This window comes from Cariama cristata, unplaced genomic scaffold (assembly GCF_000690535.1).
Source record: "Cariama cristata isolate BGI_N322 unplaced genomic scaffold, ASM69053v1 scaffold11771, whole genome shotgun sequence".
Taxonomy (NCBI): domain Eukaryota; kingdom Metazoa; phylum Chordata; class Aves; order Cariamiformes; family Cariamidae; genus Cariama; species Cariama cristata.
The window spans coordinates 856-14,455 of NW_009598851.1; the positions used below are offsets into that span (position 1 = coordinate 856).

A 13,600-nucleotide genomic window follows, 5' to 3' on the forward strand; every position below is an offset into this window, starting at 1 on the left:
AAAAAAATACCACATTCATTTAATCACTACCATTGTACATCTTGAAAGGAGAAAAAAAAAAAATCACCTTTTTCTTGGTATTAAAATGCAGGAGGTAAAAATGTGGGATAAAACATAACACAACTACAGGTGGCCTGCACCTGGATGAATGGAAAATATTAGGTTTAGCTGCTTTACTTCCTACAGTAGCTATAATAAACCATGCTCAGCTGAATGAAATTAGCAAATGCATTTAAAAGGAACAGCCTCCCACAGCACATCTGATCAAAAAAAAAATAAAAAAAAAATCACTGGACTCACGTATAAAAAATGTGGTTTTAGCCTGAACACTGAATAGTTTGTTGCAGGTTTACCAGAGTCACCATAGCAATCCCTTATTCCTTGAACATCGTTAGAATTCAGTCTCCCTGCCCACCCAGTAACACACGCACAGCTCCCTGAAGATGAACTTTTAATAATTTACTTTTCCAGATTTTCGTTTTTGCAAGTATCATCAGACTTCAGCAGATTTAATATTTTAAGGCATACTGATACTCTCTCGTTTTGAATAGCCAATCTTGTGAATTCTGCAGTTTTTGAAAATTCTGGAGTTGGAGGTAGTGCTCTAAGAAGGTGTTCAACGAGCTGGGCTTGGTCCAGTGCTATTCTTGATAGTCGATTAAGTTCTCTGTGATCTGGTAAAGTTAGATGAGTCATTGATATAAGCTGTAAAAGGTGCTTACTAAGTTGTCTGACATGAGTCAACTTCTCTGCCCAAAAATTCACTTCCCCTTTATCAAACAGGTAATCATCTTCTTCCTTAACAAAAAGAAAAACAATAGTGATTAGAAAATGACTTGTGGTCTTGACAATAATGAGAAAATCATACAAGATACGAAAGAAAATATATTGAGAAATAATTACAGGCTGTTACAGAACAGCTTCTTTATATTTAAAAAAAGCTAAAAATTCATATGCATAGTTTTTCAAAAGTTTGAGAAAATGCAGTAAAAAAGGTTCCTACTTTGCCAAAGAAATTTTACCTTCAAAAAAAAGGCAGTTATGGTATAACTCTTGGGAAACAGTGGAAGTAAATAGTAGTCCTAATCCTTAACATGTGCTTGCCTTCCCCTGTGAAACTGTCTTGTATTTCAGAGAGAGACCTCTCTGTAACCAGTATGGTAATTTGCTATATCATGGAGCTTTTTGAGTGGATTAAATGAAAAAGGAAAATTTTATCAGTCAGTGAAACATCAGAAAGGCATACCTAAACCACAGGCTTAAGAAAAGATTCATAATATATCATGAGTCATATTAATTGTCAAGACACTTCTCGAAGATGTAGCCGTTCCTGCTCCTTCCGGTTTACCTTCCAGCATTATTCTGATTTTTACAGTCTTTTCAAGACAAAGAGAGCACACTGTATTATACAGCATTAGGTTTTACAGAACCAGCGTGGCAAAGTTTTTCTTTACGTAAATAATCCTTCTGAAGACAATGACTGATGTGAGTGAGGCTGTTTTGTGTGCTCTGCAGAAATAGTCACATGGAAGATGGCACAAGGTCACCAAATATTTAAATGACATCTCTGGAAAAGCCAGCAGTTGGGAGAGCACTGTTCTTGAATGCCAGATGTGCCTGGCACCCACAGCAGCTGTTTAAGTTCAAGGCAAGCCATCATCTGCAATGATACTGAATGCAATCAGTTACAGCCTCAAATGTTTCAGTCAACAATGACTTGTTAAATAACTCTTGATTTATTTCAATGCTTTCTTATCGGTCTCTTTAATTTTATGCTGATATTGCCAGGAAACAGACATCAAACTCTTACTTTTGTTCTAAATACTGTCCATGTGAATTTTCATTTTCAATTGTAAATCAATTAATACTGGAGTATTAATTGTAATCATCATCAGTAATACATCATCAGGCTTCATCAGATGAGATATTTCGTTCTATTCCTACCACAAGACTGCAGAAACATAGCGATCCCAACATGAGATAGCAACTGGTTGTTAAAATTACCAGGGCTGAAGTCTCCGAGTCTCTTTTCAGATCGCTGTCTCCCAGCAGCCACTCCAGCAGGATCAGTACACCGGCACGGATCTGCCCCCACCGCTGGAGCAGCTCACACAGTATGCCAAACGCTAAATCCAAGGCCATCGGAGCATTCACTATCCTAAGTGCAAACTCTGTTGAGAGAAAATATGCATAACAATGTACAGCAAGACCACAAACACTTTCAAATAAAATCAGCACAAAAATGATTTCTTGAAAACAGATGCTGAATTTACACAAACACACTTAGAATGATGAATTATACTGCAAATAAGTTAGATGACTGTTTACTTCTGTGCCACTTGGGGCCTTCTCTCAATTCTAAAATAATACATGAAGCAACTGAAAATGCTGATGCTTAATATTTTTTCCTGCCCGTGTAGTGACATTAAGTAATTTGGCTTTAAATATACAAAGATGTCTGTTAGAAACATCTCGAGAGACAGCCCTGACACTATTAAATGGTGACTATTTTTGCAAAACTGCAGCTATGCCTTAGATCTGATTTGATGTTTTCACTGGAACTCAAAACCTACAGCACATTATATGTTTTTAAAGGGCTGGGATATAAAACGAATCATTACTTGGTGTGCAATCTCTTTATATATAAAAAGATTATATACATATATAATAAGATATACATATATATATACACACACACACGCACACATATGCAAGAGAGACCAAGCGTGCAAAACAGGCTTAAAGATGATGTTAAAAGAAGGGAAAGGCAGACACTGTTTACAAGACCATCAGAGAGTTGTATTTTACAGGTTTTGCTACCATGCCAGAACCATACACAAAGCCATCACCCACACCGTATTTCTTCCCTAAACTTCCCCACTGCTCTCATTTGGGCAGATGCTGTTTTAACTGTGTGGTTCCTAGGGCTGCCCTCTGTAACGGAGTACATAAAAATGCCAAAAGTCCCATTTGCATGAAAACTCCAACAACTGCATTCACAGGTATGAGTTTCACCACTGGTAACATTAATGCTTTTTTTTTTTTTTAAAAATTGGGATGCGGGAAGAGGACCAGAGAAGGAGAGCTAACGAACAAGCCCCTGTAAATCCTTATTACTGTAAAATGGATTCTGGCAAAATTCATCCTCGTCCATAGTCACCAGCAAATGAACGACTGTTCACTGAACGGTCTGTCTTCTAAGTAGTGGTATTGTAAGGACATGTCATTCTTGAAAGCTGTCTTTTGTGAGCAGACAACACAGCGGAGTCAGAATTATTTGGTAAAAATCCATAGACACATGGAAGGCAGACCTTACTTTTTGTGTCTGAGTGTATTTAAGAGTCTCTCGTGAAGGCAAACAATTATTGATGTGGAAGAGGCATAGCAGTGCATCCGAGACCTGTCCTTCACAACCCACGTTCAGATTATTGACGTGCAAGAGGCATAGCAGTGCACCCGAGACCTGTCCTTCACAACCCACGTTCAGAGCTGCAGCACGGACCCCTGTTCTGCAACACCTCCCGAGGCCTCGTGCCAGCTGCCAGTTTTCTGGAGTACGTTGGCACAGCAGAGAAACGCTCAGCAAACACCAGGACCAGGCGAATATGTGTGCCAATAAATAAGGAAGCACAGGAAACAACTGACGGCAAACCAGACTGACAGAAAGATGGGTACCTGGTATTTGACAGACCAGGCGACGTACCGAGGACATGGGGGAGGATGAATTAGTATTTGAGACCCTGAGAATAAAGGACCGTAATAAGGAAGGGAGTGAAGGAGAAAGAACAGATGGTCCCTTCTTTATCTTGGAGTTAGATGAGGGTAAATGGAAATCTCCTTGAACAAGCAACAGGAAGGCAGGCAGTCAATCTCTTGGTGACACTAATAATGTTACATACGCAGTTTGTCTCTGCTAGACAGTAAAATCTAATGTTCAAATCTGTTTTCTTCGTGTCAGGACTTATCACTGTATCAGGACATCCCTAAGCTTTGTGCATGAGGGACAGCTTGCAGGGGTGCAGCACGACATTCCCACATCATTCATTTTAGGCATTGGATTTTTTAGGCATTGTTTTTGCTGACATTTCTTTCCAGGACTGTTTTTGGGTTTTTTTGTGGGTTTTTTGTGTTTTGTTTTGTTTTGTTTTTTAAAAAAGCTTGCTTTTTCTCTTGCTGTGCCCTACTTGGTACCAGTCTGATACTCTAAAGAATGGGTACAATGGTTGTCCTCTCTGTTTTGATTTGCTTAGGCTCAGGTAGAAAACAGAGTTCCATTCAAGTGCCGTGGGGACCTTAGAAATGCTGGCAATCCTCAGACCTGAATAGAAATGAAAACGGAGCACAGGGTTCTGAGCCTGAAACAAACATCCTGGTTTCAAACACTTAGAAAAGACAATGTTTTAAACCCAGCTCCTGAACTCTGATGATCCTTCGGAGTTTTACAGATGATTACTGAATGCCTACAATTGTCAATATTTACATTACATCTCTTGCTTGTGTCACTTTCTTGATGTTTGAATATTTAGCAAATTCAGTGATGCTGGGAGCTAATAATCAAACATGTTATTTCCCACTGCTGTCTTCCTGAAGTTAGCTGTTGCTTTGGAGGACTGATTATAGATACAACTGCAGATATTTAAGATACCTGCCATTTTCTGGGGCCTTTTTTCCTTTTTAAGATTTAGACTCCCCAAGTATAAATATGGTGATGCTCTCTTTGTGAATGAGAACACTGGACTACTAAGAAATGCACCAAAACATAATATTGGGGCCTCTAATTCTGTTATTACGTGAACATGCTGAAAACTACCAAGAGGCAGCAAAACAAGTAATGCTGAGGTCCTGCTTAGACTGAGCTTGCTTGCTAGCAGTTTTTCAACAGTGTGACACAGAAGAGAGGGCAGTTTTGTGGTCACATAGTGTGGCAATCTTGTAGGGAATCCTTGTGTTGCAACAAAGGTAATCGTAAGTTTGTTGGTTTTTTTTTTTTCAAAGAGGAGAAAAAAATTACAAGAAAAACATAAAGGAGGTTTAACACACAGGAAAAACATGAAGACCCTGAACACAGTACCGACCCAGAAGATGCCAACCACCCTTCTGTGAACTGCAGACACCATTTAATTGATCAACCAAACTCATGCATCAGTTCTGACGTTGAGACCAGAGAAAAACAAAGCAACATCACTTTGATAAGGCTGAAACTTAAGCTTCAAAAATTTGGGGCGGAGCCTGCCTACCTTGAGTTTTGTGCTGGAGAAGCCACCAGAGCGGCCTCCTGGTACTTGACGTGTTGACACAGATTCAACAACAGATCAAACTCTGGCAGATGAAGAATTTTTGCTTCCACCTGCCCATCCCATCCCATCCCATCCACTACAAAGCATCAGGAATGGCTCCATCGTTCCTGAATCACTTCCTCAGCTGCTGTTACTTACAGAGCCCACTGACGTTAACTGACTTTGATACCAGTTCACACAAATCTGATGCTAGAACAGTTCAAGATCAGATTTGGGGACTACCATTGCCACAAGGACAACAAAGAGATGGAGCAAGTATCCAAAAAAGGTATATCAGCTCCCTAAGTGTGGAGTGCTGAAGTAATACAGATAAATAACAGCAAGCAAAGTTACATACATACCCATGATTTAATAGGTAAAAAACACTTTCACAGGGGAAAATGTTCTATTGCTTTGATGACCCCCAGCTCTAAAAGTAGCAGCAATGAATGCTGTAAGTGTGTACAGAATCTTTTAAAATACCTACAAAAGGTCTTCTAAAAATAAACGTACATGTCTTCACTGATGTATTAACTGTTTACAAGAACTGCTCCTCACATCATCATTTGCCTGCAAAACAGGGCTGATTTTGAAGAAGCCACATATTACAACATGATGCTGTGTGCATGACTCACACTATGACTTCAGAAAGTGGTCTGAGCAAGCTGGAAGTTCACCAGGGGCAAAAAGGGCAGGTGGCTCTCCTCTCTCCGCAGCCCCCTCGGGCTGTGGGTTCCTGATGCTTACCTCCAGCCAGCTCAGGTACTCTGCTGATCACCTGGTAAATTAAAGCTCAGAATAGCAGAATATGAATTTGGCATACAACTCGGCTGGCAGGCTGTGCTGGTTACCCTGCAGCCAGAATGGGTACAGCTGGGAGCCGGGGAAGGGAAGATCACAGGGCAGTCGAGGGAAGGAAAGGCCAAAGGGAGAGCGAGACCTCCTCGTTCAGCAAGCTGCTAGCTCAGGTCAGCTATAATCCAGAACTTCCCCATCAAAGAGTCATGTAAACAAAACACTAACAGAGATGATTCAAATGATTGAGCATTAATAGCCTTTCATAATGTAAGTAACTATTTAAAGTAACTGAATAAGAATTTTCAAATGACAGATTTCTAGAAGCCACTCACAGCAGATTACTACCACAGGAACTAAATCAGCAGAAATCAAACCTGAAGACGTAGCTGTTACCAAACACTGAAAATACACCAGTGCTTCTACCACAACAGTTCTACAAACTATCAAAACTGTGTTAAAATTATCAGTTTTTTAAATTCTAAAACATGTATATGTTCCAACATGCAAAACCATCATGAGCAAGATAAGCATCTTACTAAATAAGCCACTACAGGGGCTGAAATACAAAAAATTCTCTATGCCTTAAACAAGTAGTTACAAGCAGAAGAATTAATACTACTCCTTGAAATGAAAAACAGAAGATAAGAATCAGGTACTACACGTTTTTTTTCATTTTGAGGAACTGAATTTTCATAAAGGGAAAGGGGTTAAGTACTACAGTGTTTTAGTCTTTGTGAATCCACCCACACAAAAATTAGACCTCCCACATACACATTCATATACTCCAAAAGCTTTGATCATGCCAGATGTAAATATTTCTTCTAGTAGCCTATTACGTGTCCTCCAACTATACAATTGTTCTCTGTTAAAGCCTTGGTGATATTACGGGGAACTGAAAGGATGTATTAAGAGCATATACACAGATTTTAAAGACAACCGCGATACAATACAGGCAAAATAGAAAAGCAGTCCTTGCCCAACAAAGCATTTTGTAATTGGTTTTATACCGGAAATTGTTAACTGAAATTCATTTTAGATCAAAGAGTAATGCAATTTTTGTAAACGTATACTGTGTTCAGAACAAACAGAAAGAGAAGTAAAACTGCATGAAGCTTAGTGTAACAGTCCTGAGAGAAAGCCTCACAGTACCAACAGCAAAAATCTTTTCAAGGAAAACATACGAGGTAAGTTCTTAAACTGAAATTACAGAAAGTATTTTGGGTAGGTCAGGTATACTCTAAATTGGTAAAATATTTTTTACTTTTCTGCACAAAGTGCTGCCTACCTAGGTATAAACACGACTACATGACTATCAATACAGTACCTCACAACACCCTGGTAAAATAAGGTAGTATTCTTGCTTCAGAGACAAGCATGGACATTTAAATCAAAAAAGCTCACTGAATGACTGCTTAGCAAAACTGGAGATTTATCTCACGTTTTCTGATACATCACCTTAACAAGATGATGAGTATCAGGGAAGAGATCAGGTTCCCATCCAAATGATGGCAGATCCAGCATCACAGTCACTAATACCTGTAATATTAGATTTTCAAATGGAAAATTTCACCTATTGAATCACTAATCACTTTTTGCTGCATTGAAGGTTTTATTTTTGGTGTTAAGTAATAATCAAGTTTGCCCCTGTTCTCAACATACCAAATATAAGACAACTGAGTGAGGCATTGCTGCAGATGTATTTTTTACTTAAAATACTGTGTTTATATATGCACAGGCTTCACAAAACTTAAAAAGCCTTCAAATTCAAAAAAAAGAAAAAAAAATCCCACTGGCCCAACCCAAGAGTTACATAAGCTAGTATATAAAGTAAGGTTGAAACTGAATTTCTTATGTTGAAATAACCTGCTTATATGTTCTACTTTGAGCTAGACAGGAATTGTGCAACTCCGCAGCAGGCAACACACAGGTGTCTTGCCACCAGAAAAACCACAGGACAGAAGAAAAGCAGTAGCAGTAGATAGAAAGTAAAGGGGTGTTCATACCCGCTCAGTGTCCGCAGATAACATTACAGTGCTATCATCCTTCTGGGCACTAAGAATAAAAGAGGACAACTCAGAAGTAAAACAACAACAAAAAAAAGAAAATGCAAAAATGGTAACTTGCATCTGGATAGTTGGCAGATGGCTCTTGAAAGGGTGCTTGTTCATTGCACTGTGTCAATCTAAGTTACAAACATCAAACTTTCCACTTTTTAAAATTACCATTTATGTAAAATCTAATATATAAGCAGATTCCTTTTTATAGTGTTTCATAAAATCAAAGGTGATTAGATCATTTCTATCCTCTCGAGAAATATCATTCCCTAGATGACGTACAACTACTTCATCTGTTTTCCATTTCCCTGCTTGAGTCTGTTTTATAGCCGTGCTTTTTCAGGATGACTTTAAAAAGAGGCCCTTCCTGACATCATGCAACACGATGTCAAAACACAACACTATTACAAAACAAACTACTCAAAACTAATTTCTTAATAGTTGCAGTCTCTGAGTAGTGTGACACTGCTCTCAGCTTTGACTTTGATTATAAACAGATCTGAGTTAATAACATGTCTGATTATGACAGAAACTTACAGCTCAGGACTGAGCAGAAAATTAAAGTTCCTTCTTGAACAAAAAAAGCACACACATATTCATCATCTTTTCAAGCCCTTTTCTGGAGTGTGAACAGAACAGTATTTTTCAACTCAGTAACTACTGGGGTTTTTTGACTTTTTTTTAAAAATACATATACACATATATGCATACATAAGCTTTTCCCATCCAAGCCATGCCTCCTGTACACGAAGGGGTTTATTACAAAACAGCCACAGCTCACAGATCTGTCAGAGGAAGTGAGCGGTTGGACTTTACCACTTGCATTACCGCTTTTGCAGAACCTCCCCCCCCAAAGCCATGCTCTAATTTAAACAGCAAAAAAACACCCCCCCCTGCATAAACCCACAGAACTCATGCTTTTCCTTTTGAAAAGGTAAAAAATATTATTCAGCTAATTGTTAAAAACACTGCCAATGAGAATGTGAGTATGTTTTTTAACTCAAATTATGTATTTATTGGAAAAATGAAGATAAATACAGTTTCAAAATTAGTATCGCTAGAATTAAATGTATGACTGAAGACTTGTTACTGGCATGTTCCAACTAAGGAACTTTTTGCTTGGCACTGATGAAGATTACTGAATGTGAATGACATGCATGTTACAGCTTTGCTGCAGGAACTCAGGAGATGAATTTATCTCTCTATCATAGCTGGAATTTTAGAATAAAATTCCTGGAGAATGGTGGTGAAATTTGTAGCTTAAGGGATGAAGGAATAAGGAAAGGGTGGGTAATCAATACAGAAGACTGTACACAGAATTCTTCTCCCCACAATACTTGAAAACCAATATAATTTGGGCAGAATACACAAATATGTAAAACCTATTTTTAAAGCAGTAATAGAAAGGCATGCTTTCCTTTATTACTATGGAGCCATAGCCACGACCATCACAGCTTGCGTAAGGAGCCTATCAAGATCTGTAAGCTGCTGTCCTCTTTACTCACTTGCAATTAAAACACTGATAAGAAAAAAACCCATTTAATAGCTTATTCACTTGAACAATCCATTTAACATTTACCACATTCAGACTCCAGTGCCAAGCACATAGAGTTATTTTTTATGTATTCTTTCTTAATTTTCAAGAGTCTAACAACTCATAACCTTTACATAATGGTGCCACTGTGTAATTAATAGAGCTAAATGAAGTACTGTCAGTAAATAATCAGTAGCCAGTCTTTGATGGATGAACTGATTCTAATTCAGTCCATTCACTTTCAACCTTAATTAGTGGCATTGTATTCTACAAAGCAAATGGTTCCTTCATCCATGTGATGATCTAACGTCATATAAGTGGGCTGAGAACAACTTTTAAGGTGCTGAAATAAATTTGGGAATACAAAGTAAAAAGTCACAGTGATTACACATTCTTATATAATGTAATTCTTTAACAAGAAATAAGTAATATAGAGTTCCCACTGCAAAAGCCACTGATTTTAACAAGTACCACACACACCAATAAATCTTACTAAGGCAATTATGAGTTTCAATGCAGTAATTCTCTCTCCTTTTTCTTTAATTAAACCAATTGATCTGAATTACTAAGTGTATGTTGGTGAAATTTTTTGCAAGACACAAATATAGGCATAAAAATGCTACATATTTCTACACGAGTACTGATGCAACACTATACTTAATTGTTTTGGTACTTGTTCCAGATGCATGCTTGTCACAGCTGGTGACGACTGCTAAGCAAACTCTTCACTTTTGAATTACTAGAATTTAGAGTCATTTTAGATTATTGGAAAATTTTCTAATAAACATAGAAAATCTGAGCTACTCAAGGACACTTAGGTTACAATACGCTTTGATCTTGTTCTACATTTTCTCCTGAACATTAGTTTACATTGGTATGTCTCATCCTTCTTCCAGCTCTCTAAAGGGTGGGACAATGCAGGGTTGCAGATTCCTGCAAACTGTGGCTACTGAGCACATCTGAGGAGAGAAGACACCTGCTAACTTACTACAAAACGTCTCATGCAGGTGTGTGTGAGACTTACTGAATGGTGGCATTTTTGAACAGAATAGCAAAAAGCAACTTCAGAACCTCAGCAACTCAGTATTCATATCTGTTCTGATACCTTATAATGAAATGGTCTGGGGAGAGACTGTTTTTAAGATGATTTATATTTAATTTTTATCTTTGTTTCATATTACTTACTACAAAAGGGTGACATTTGAAATGAAATGACTACAAAATTGTTCTTATGGGAAGTGCTAAAAATGTTTTGTATAATAATTTATGTCAAAAAGGTTCATGATATATTCTCAGCTTCTTTACTGGCCAATTTTCTAAACCCATTTCCTCAGCATGTAAGACATGAACTATGCAACACCAGGGACTTCCCAGTCACTGGGAAGAAACCTCTCTTTCTATTCTCTCCACATTTAATACATGGCATTGAACCTTTCTCATTCCAAATATTCCAAAATATTCTCAATAGGCAAGGAAGACAGAATGGCTAAGTCACTCTCAGTCATTCATCATGATATGGAGTGCTTCACAAATCACTTGTATTTATAATGATGTCCACAAAAAGAAGAAATGGCACTATCTATTCTGCAGGCAGAGTAGACAGCCATGAAGATTAAAAAATCTTGAGTGATTTTAGATGTCTCACCTGAGACATTATGACCTGTTTCACTGAGGAGTCAGCACCCCATAATGCTTTAATATGCAAAATGCATTTCCCTCTGGCTTCAGCTGTATGTGCTCTGAACTCCTGCAAATCATGCCTCCAAGGTATCTGGCTAAGCACTCAGCAAACTAGTGACCTCCTTTCCAAACTCTGGTTGGAGTGACTTGCTTACCTGAACAAAACAGCTCTCTGGGAGAGGCAGGGATAGAATGCAAATCATGCGAGCAACACTACATGGCTTTGGCATGTCCTTTCTTGTGATCCTGGTCTTATTCACTTTATCACTTTCAATTTTGCAGCTGAGGTAGTAGTACTGTTGGAGATGATAGTTCTCTATACTCTTATGTTCCCGATTCATCATCAGAGCAAATCTGCCCTGTCTATTGAATTACAGAAGAACTTCTGTAAAAAAAAACAGTGATAGTATAGCTTATCCTTGCTTCTTAATACGCGAAGCTCAACAAAGTTGAATCAAAGTTGCATTTCCTAACTTTTGGACACTCGGCCTTGCAATCTTATGAATATTCTTACTGTGGGGAAAGGGTGGAGGGGAAAAGTGGCAAAGTGTATGTGTAATTTTCCAAGTTCCAAAAAAGAAAAAGGAAACTATACCTTCCCCAAATAACGTGCCATTATATTGAAGCTCATGAGTCAGAGAAACAGCAGAGCCACAAGGCTGACTACTCAGGCATCTGCTGCTTGAAACTAATGGAACAATAGGAAACTGTACCATCACTGGAGATGGGAGGTATACCCATAGCACTGCCCCAGTGTCTTCTACCTAGCCCCAGCCACCAGACTCCACAGTTCTCAACACAGGTCTAATTATGGTAGAATCATAGAATCATTTAGGTTGGAAAAGACCTTTAAGATTATCGAGTCCAACCATTAACCTCACACTGTCAAGTCCACCACTAAACCATGGCCCTAAGCACCACATCTACACATCTTTTAAATACCTCCAGGGATGGTGACTCCACCACTTCCCTGGGCAGCCTGTTCCAGTACTCGGTAAGTTAATCTTGACAAGTTAAGTCCTGGGTTTGACACTCAGCCTCACAACTACCTCCAGTCACACGGTGTCCCAAAATGCAGGAAAGTGTTCCCCTTTTATCTCCTTTGTCCATTCTGCTTCTTCCCTACATTCTTCCTCTTTTGGACCCAGTTCAGTCTCCCTCTTGCCATGACTTTCACCAAAGATCTTTCTCCTCCTTTATGCCCTCCTCTCACATTGGCAAGAGTGATTCTCCTCCCCCAACCAGACTGAGCATCACCTCCCGTTCCCTTATTCTCATAGGTTCAGCTTGACTCTTTCAGCAGTCAATTAAATTTTTCTGATTTACCTTTTTCCCCTTCTCTAACCAGAAGTGATGGCTCATTCCTCCCCATTTTGCTGACCACCTGCAGATATTACTGAAAGCACAGGAGTTTTCCATTTCAAGTGCCTAAACACAGCCTGGCCTGGAGCTACCCACAGCCACAGCTGCAGAGTCCTTCTGAAGCCCGGTGTTCCTGGCACAGAGCATCCTCAGTAGCCCTGCTGGGAACGCAGGTAAGCATTTCAGGAGCAGAGAAATTTGAGCTGCTTGGTGAACACAAAAATCTTCAGAGGTTTTACCTTTAAGGCTCCTTTCAGTCTCTACTGAATATAAAGCATAAAAAAAATAGCATTTTATAGTCCTATTTCTCAGCCAAATTTGTATGTATTTTACCAAAAATGTCTTGTTCCAAAGCATACATGTATAACAGCATTCAATGAAAAGGCCTTCAATTTTTTTCACAGCCTGTGTAAAGATAGCATTTTCCCCTAACTTCCTACACAGAATCATGTCTACTGTAATAAAAACAAGTAAGTAAAAAAAAAACCACAACACAGTATGCAAAAATCTTGGCACCAGCCAGTAAGGATTAACACAAGTAGCTGAAAACTAGGATTTTATAAAGGGAAGTGTTAGGCAACCCTAACAACAGACCATTAACCCTCCTTAAAAAAATATACAGTTCAAACAACTAATTTAATTTACAAAACAAATTATAAAGAGAAGATAGAGACAGAAAAGCAGAAGGCAGTAAGTTTACAGAATCCAACTGAAGGTCTGTTGAAAAGGTGCAAGAAACATGGAAGATGAAGTGGGAGGGCAGGTAGAGATGAAGGGAGCACTCCGTGCACAGTAAAGAAAAACAGCTCTGGTATATTTTATTCGATCAGACTGGCAATCTACAAGAATAAACAACATCAAAGGGATTTTTGTTCCATTTTTAAACAAAATAAGGA

The 13,600-nt window shown here is 38.6% G+C and overlaps 1 protein-coding gene across 1 annotated transcript in view; it reads right to left on the reverse strand.

Moving 5' to 3' along the window:
• Positions 1 to 459: 459 nt before the first annotated feature.
• The window catches only part of THADA (thyroid adenoma associated), a 161,053-nt gene continuing 147,912 nt past the window's right edge, over positions 460 to 13,600 (reverse strand). Inside the window, exons 36-37 of the mRNA XM_009709470.1 lie at positions 2,005 to 2,171; positions 460 to 798 (exon numbers count right to left, since the gene is read on the reverse strand). Coding sequence (XP_009707772.1) covers positions 460 to 798; positions 2,005 to 2,171 — 506 coding nt within the window. The remainder of the gene's footprint in view (positions 799 to 2,004; positions 2,172 to 13,600) is intronic.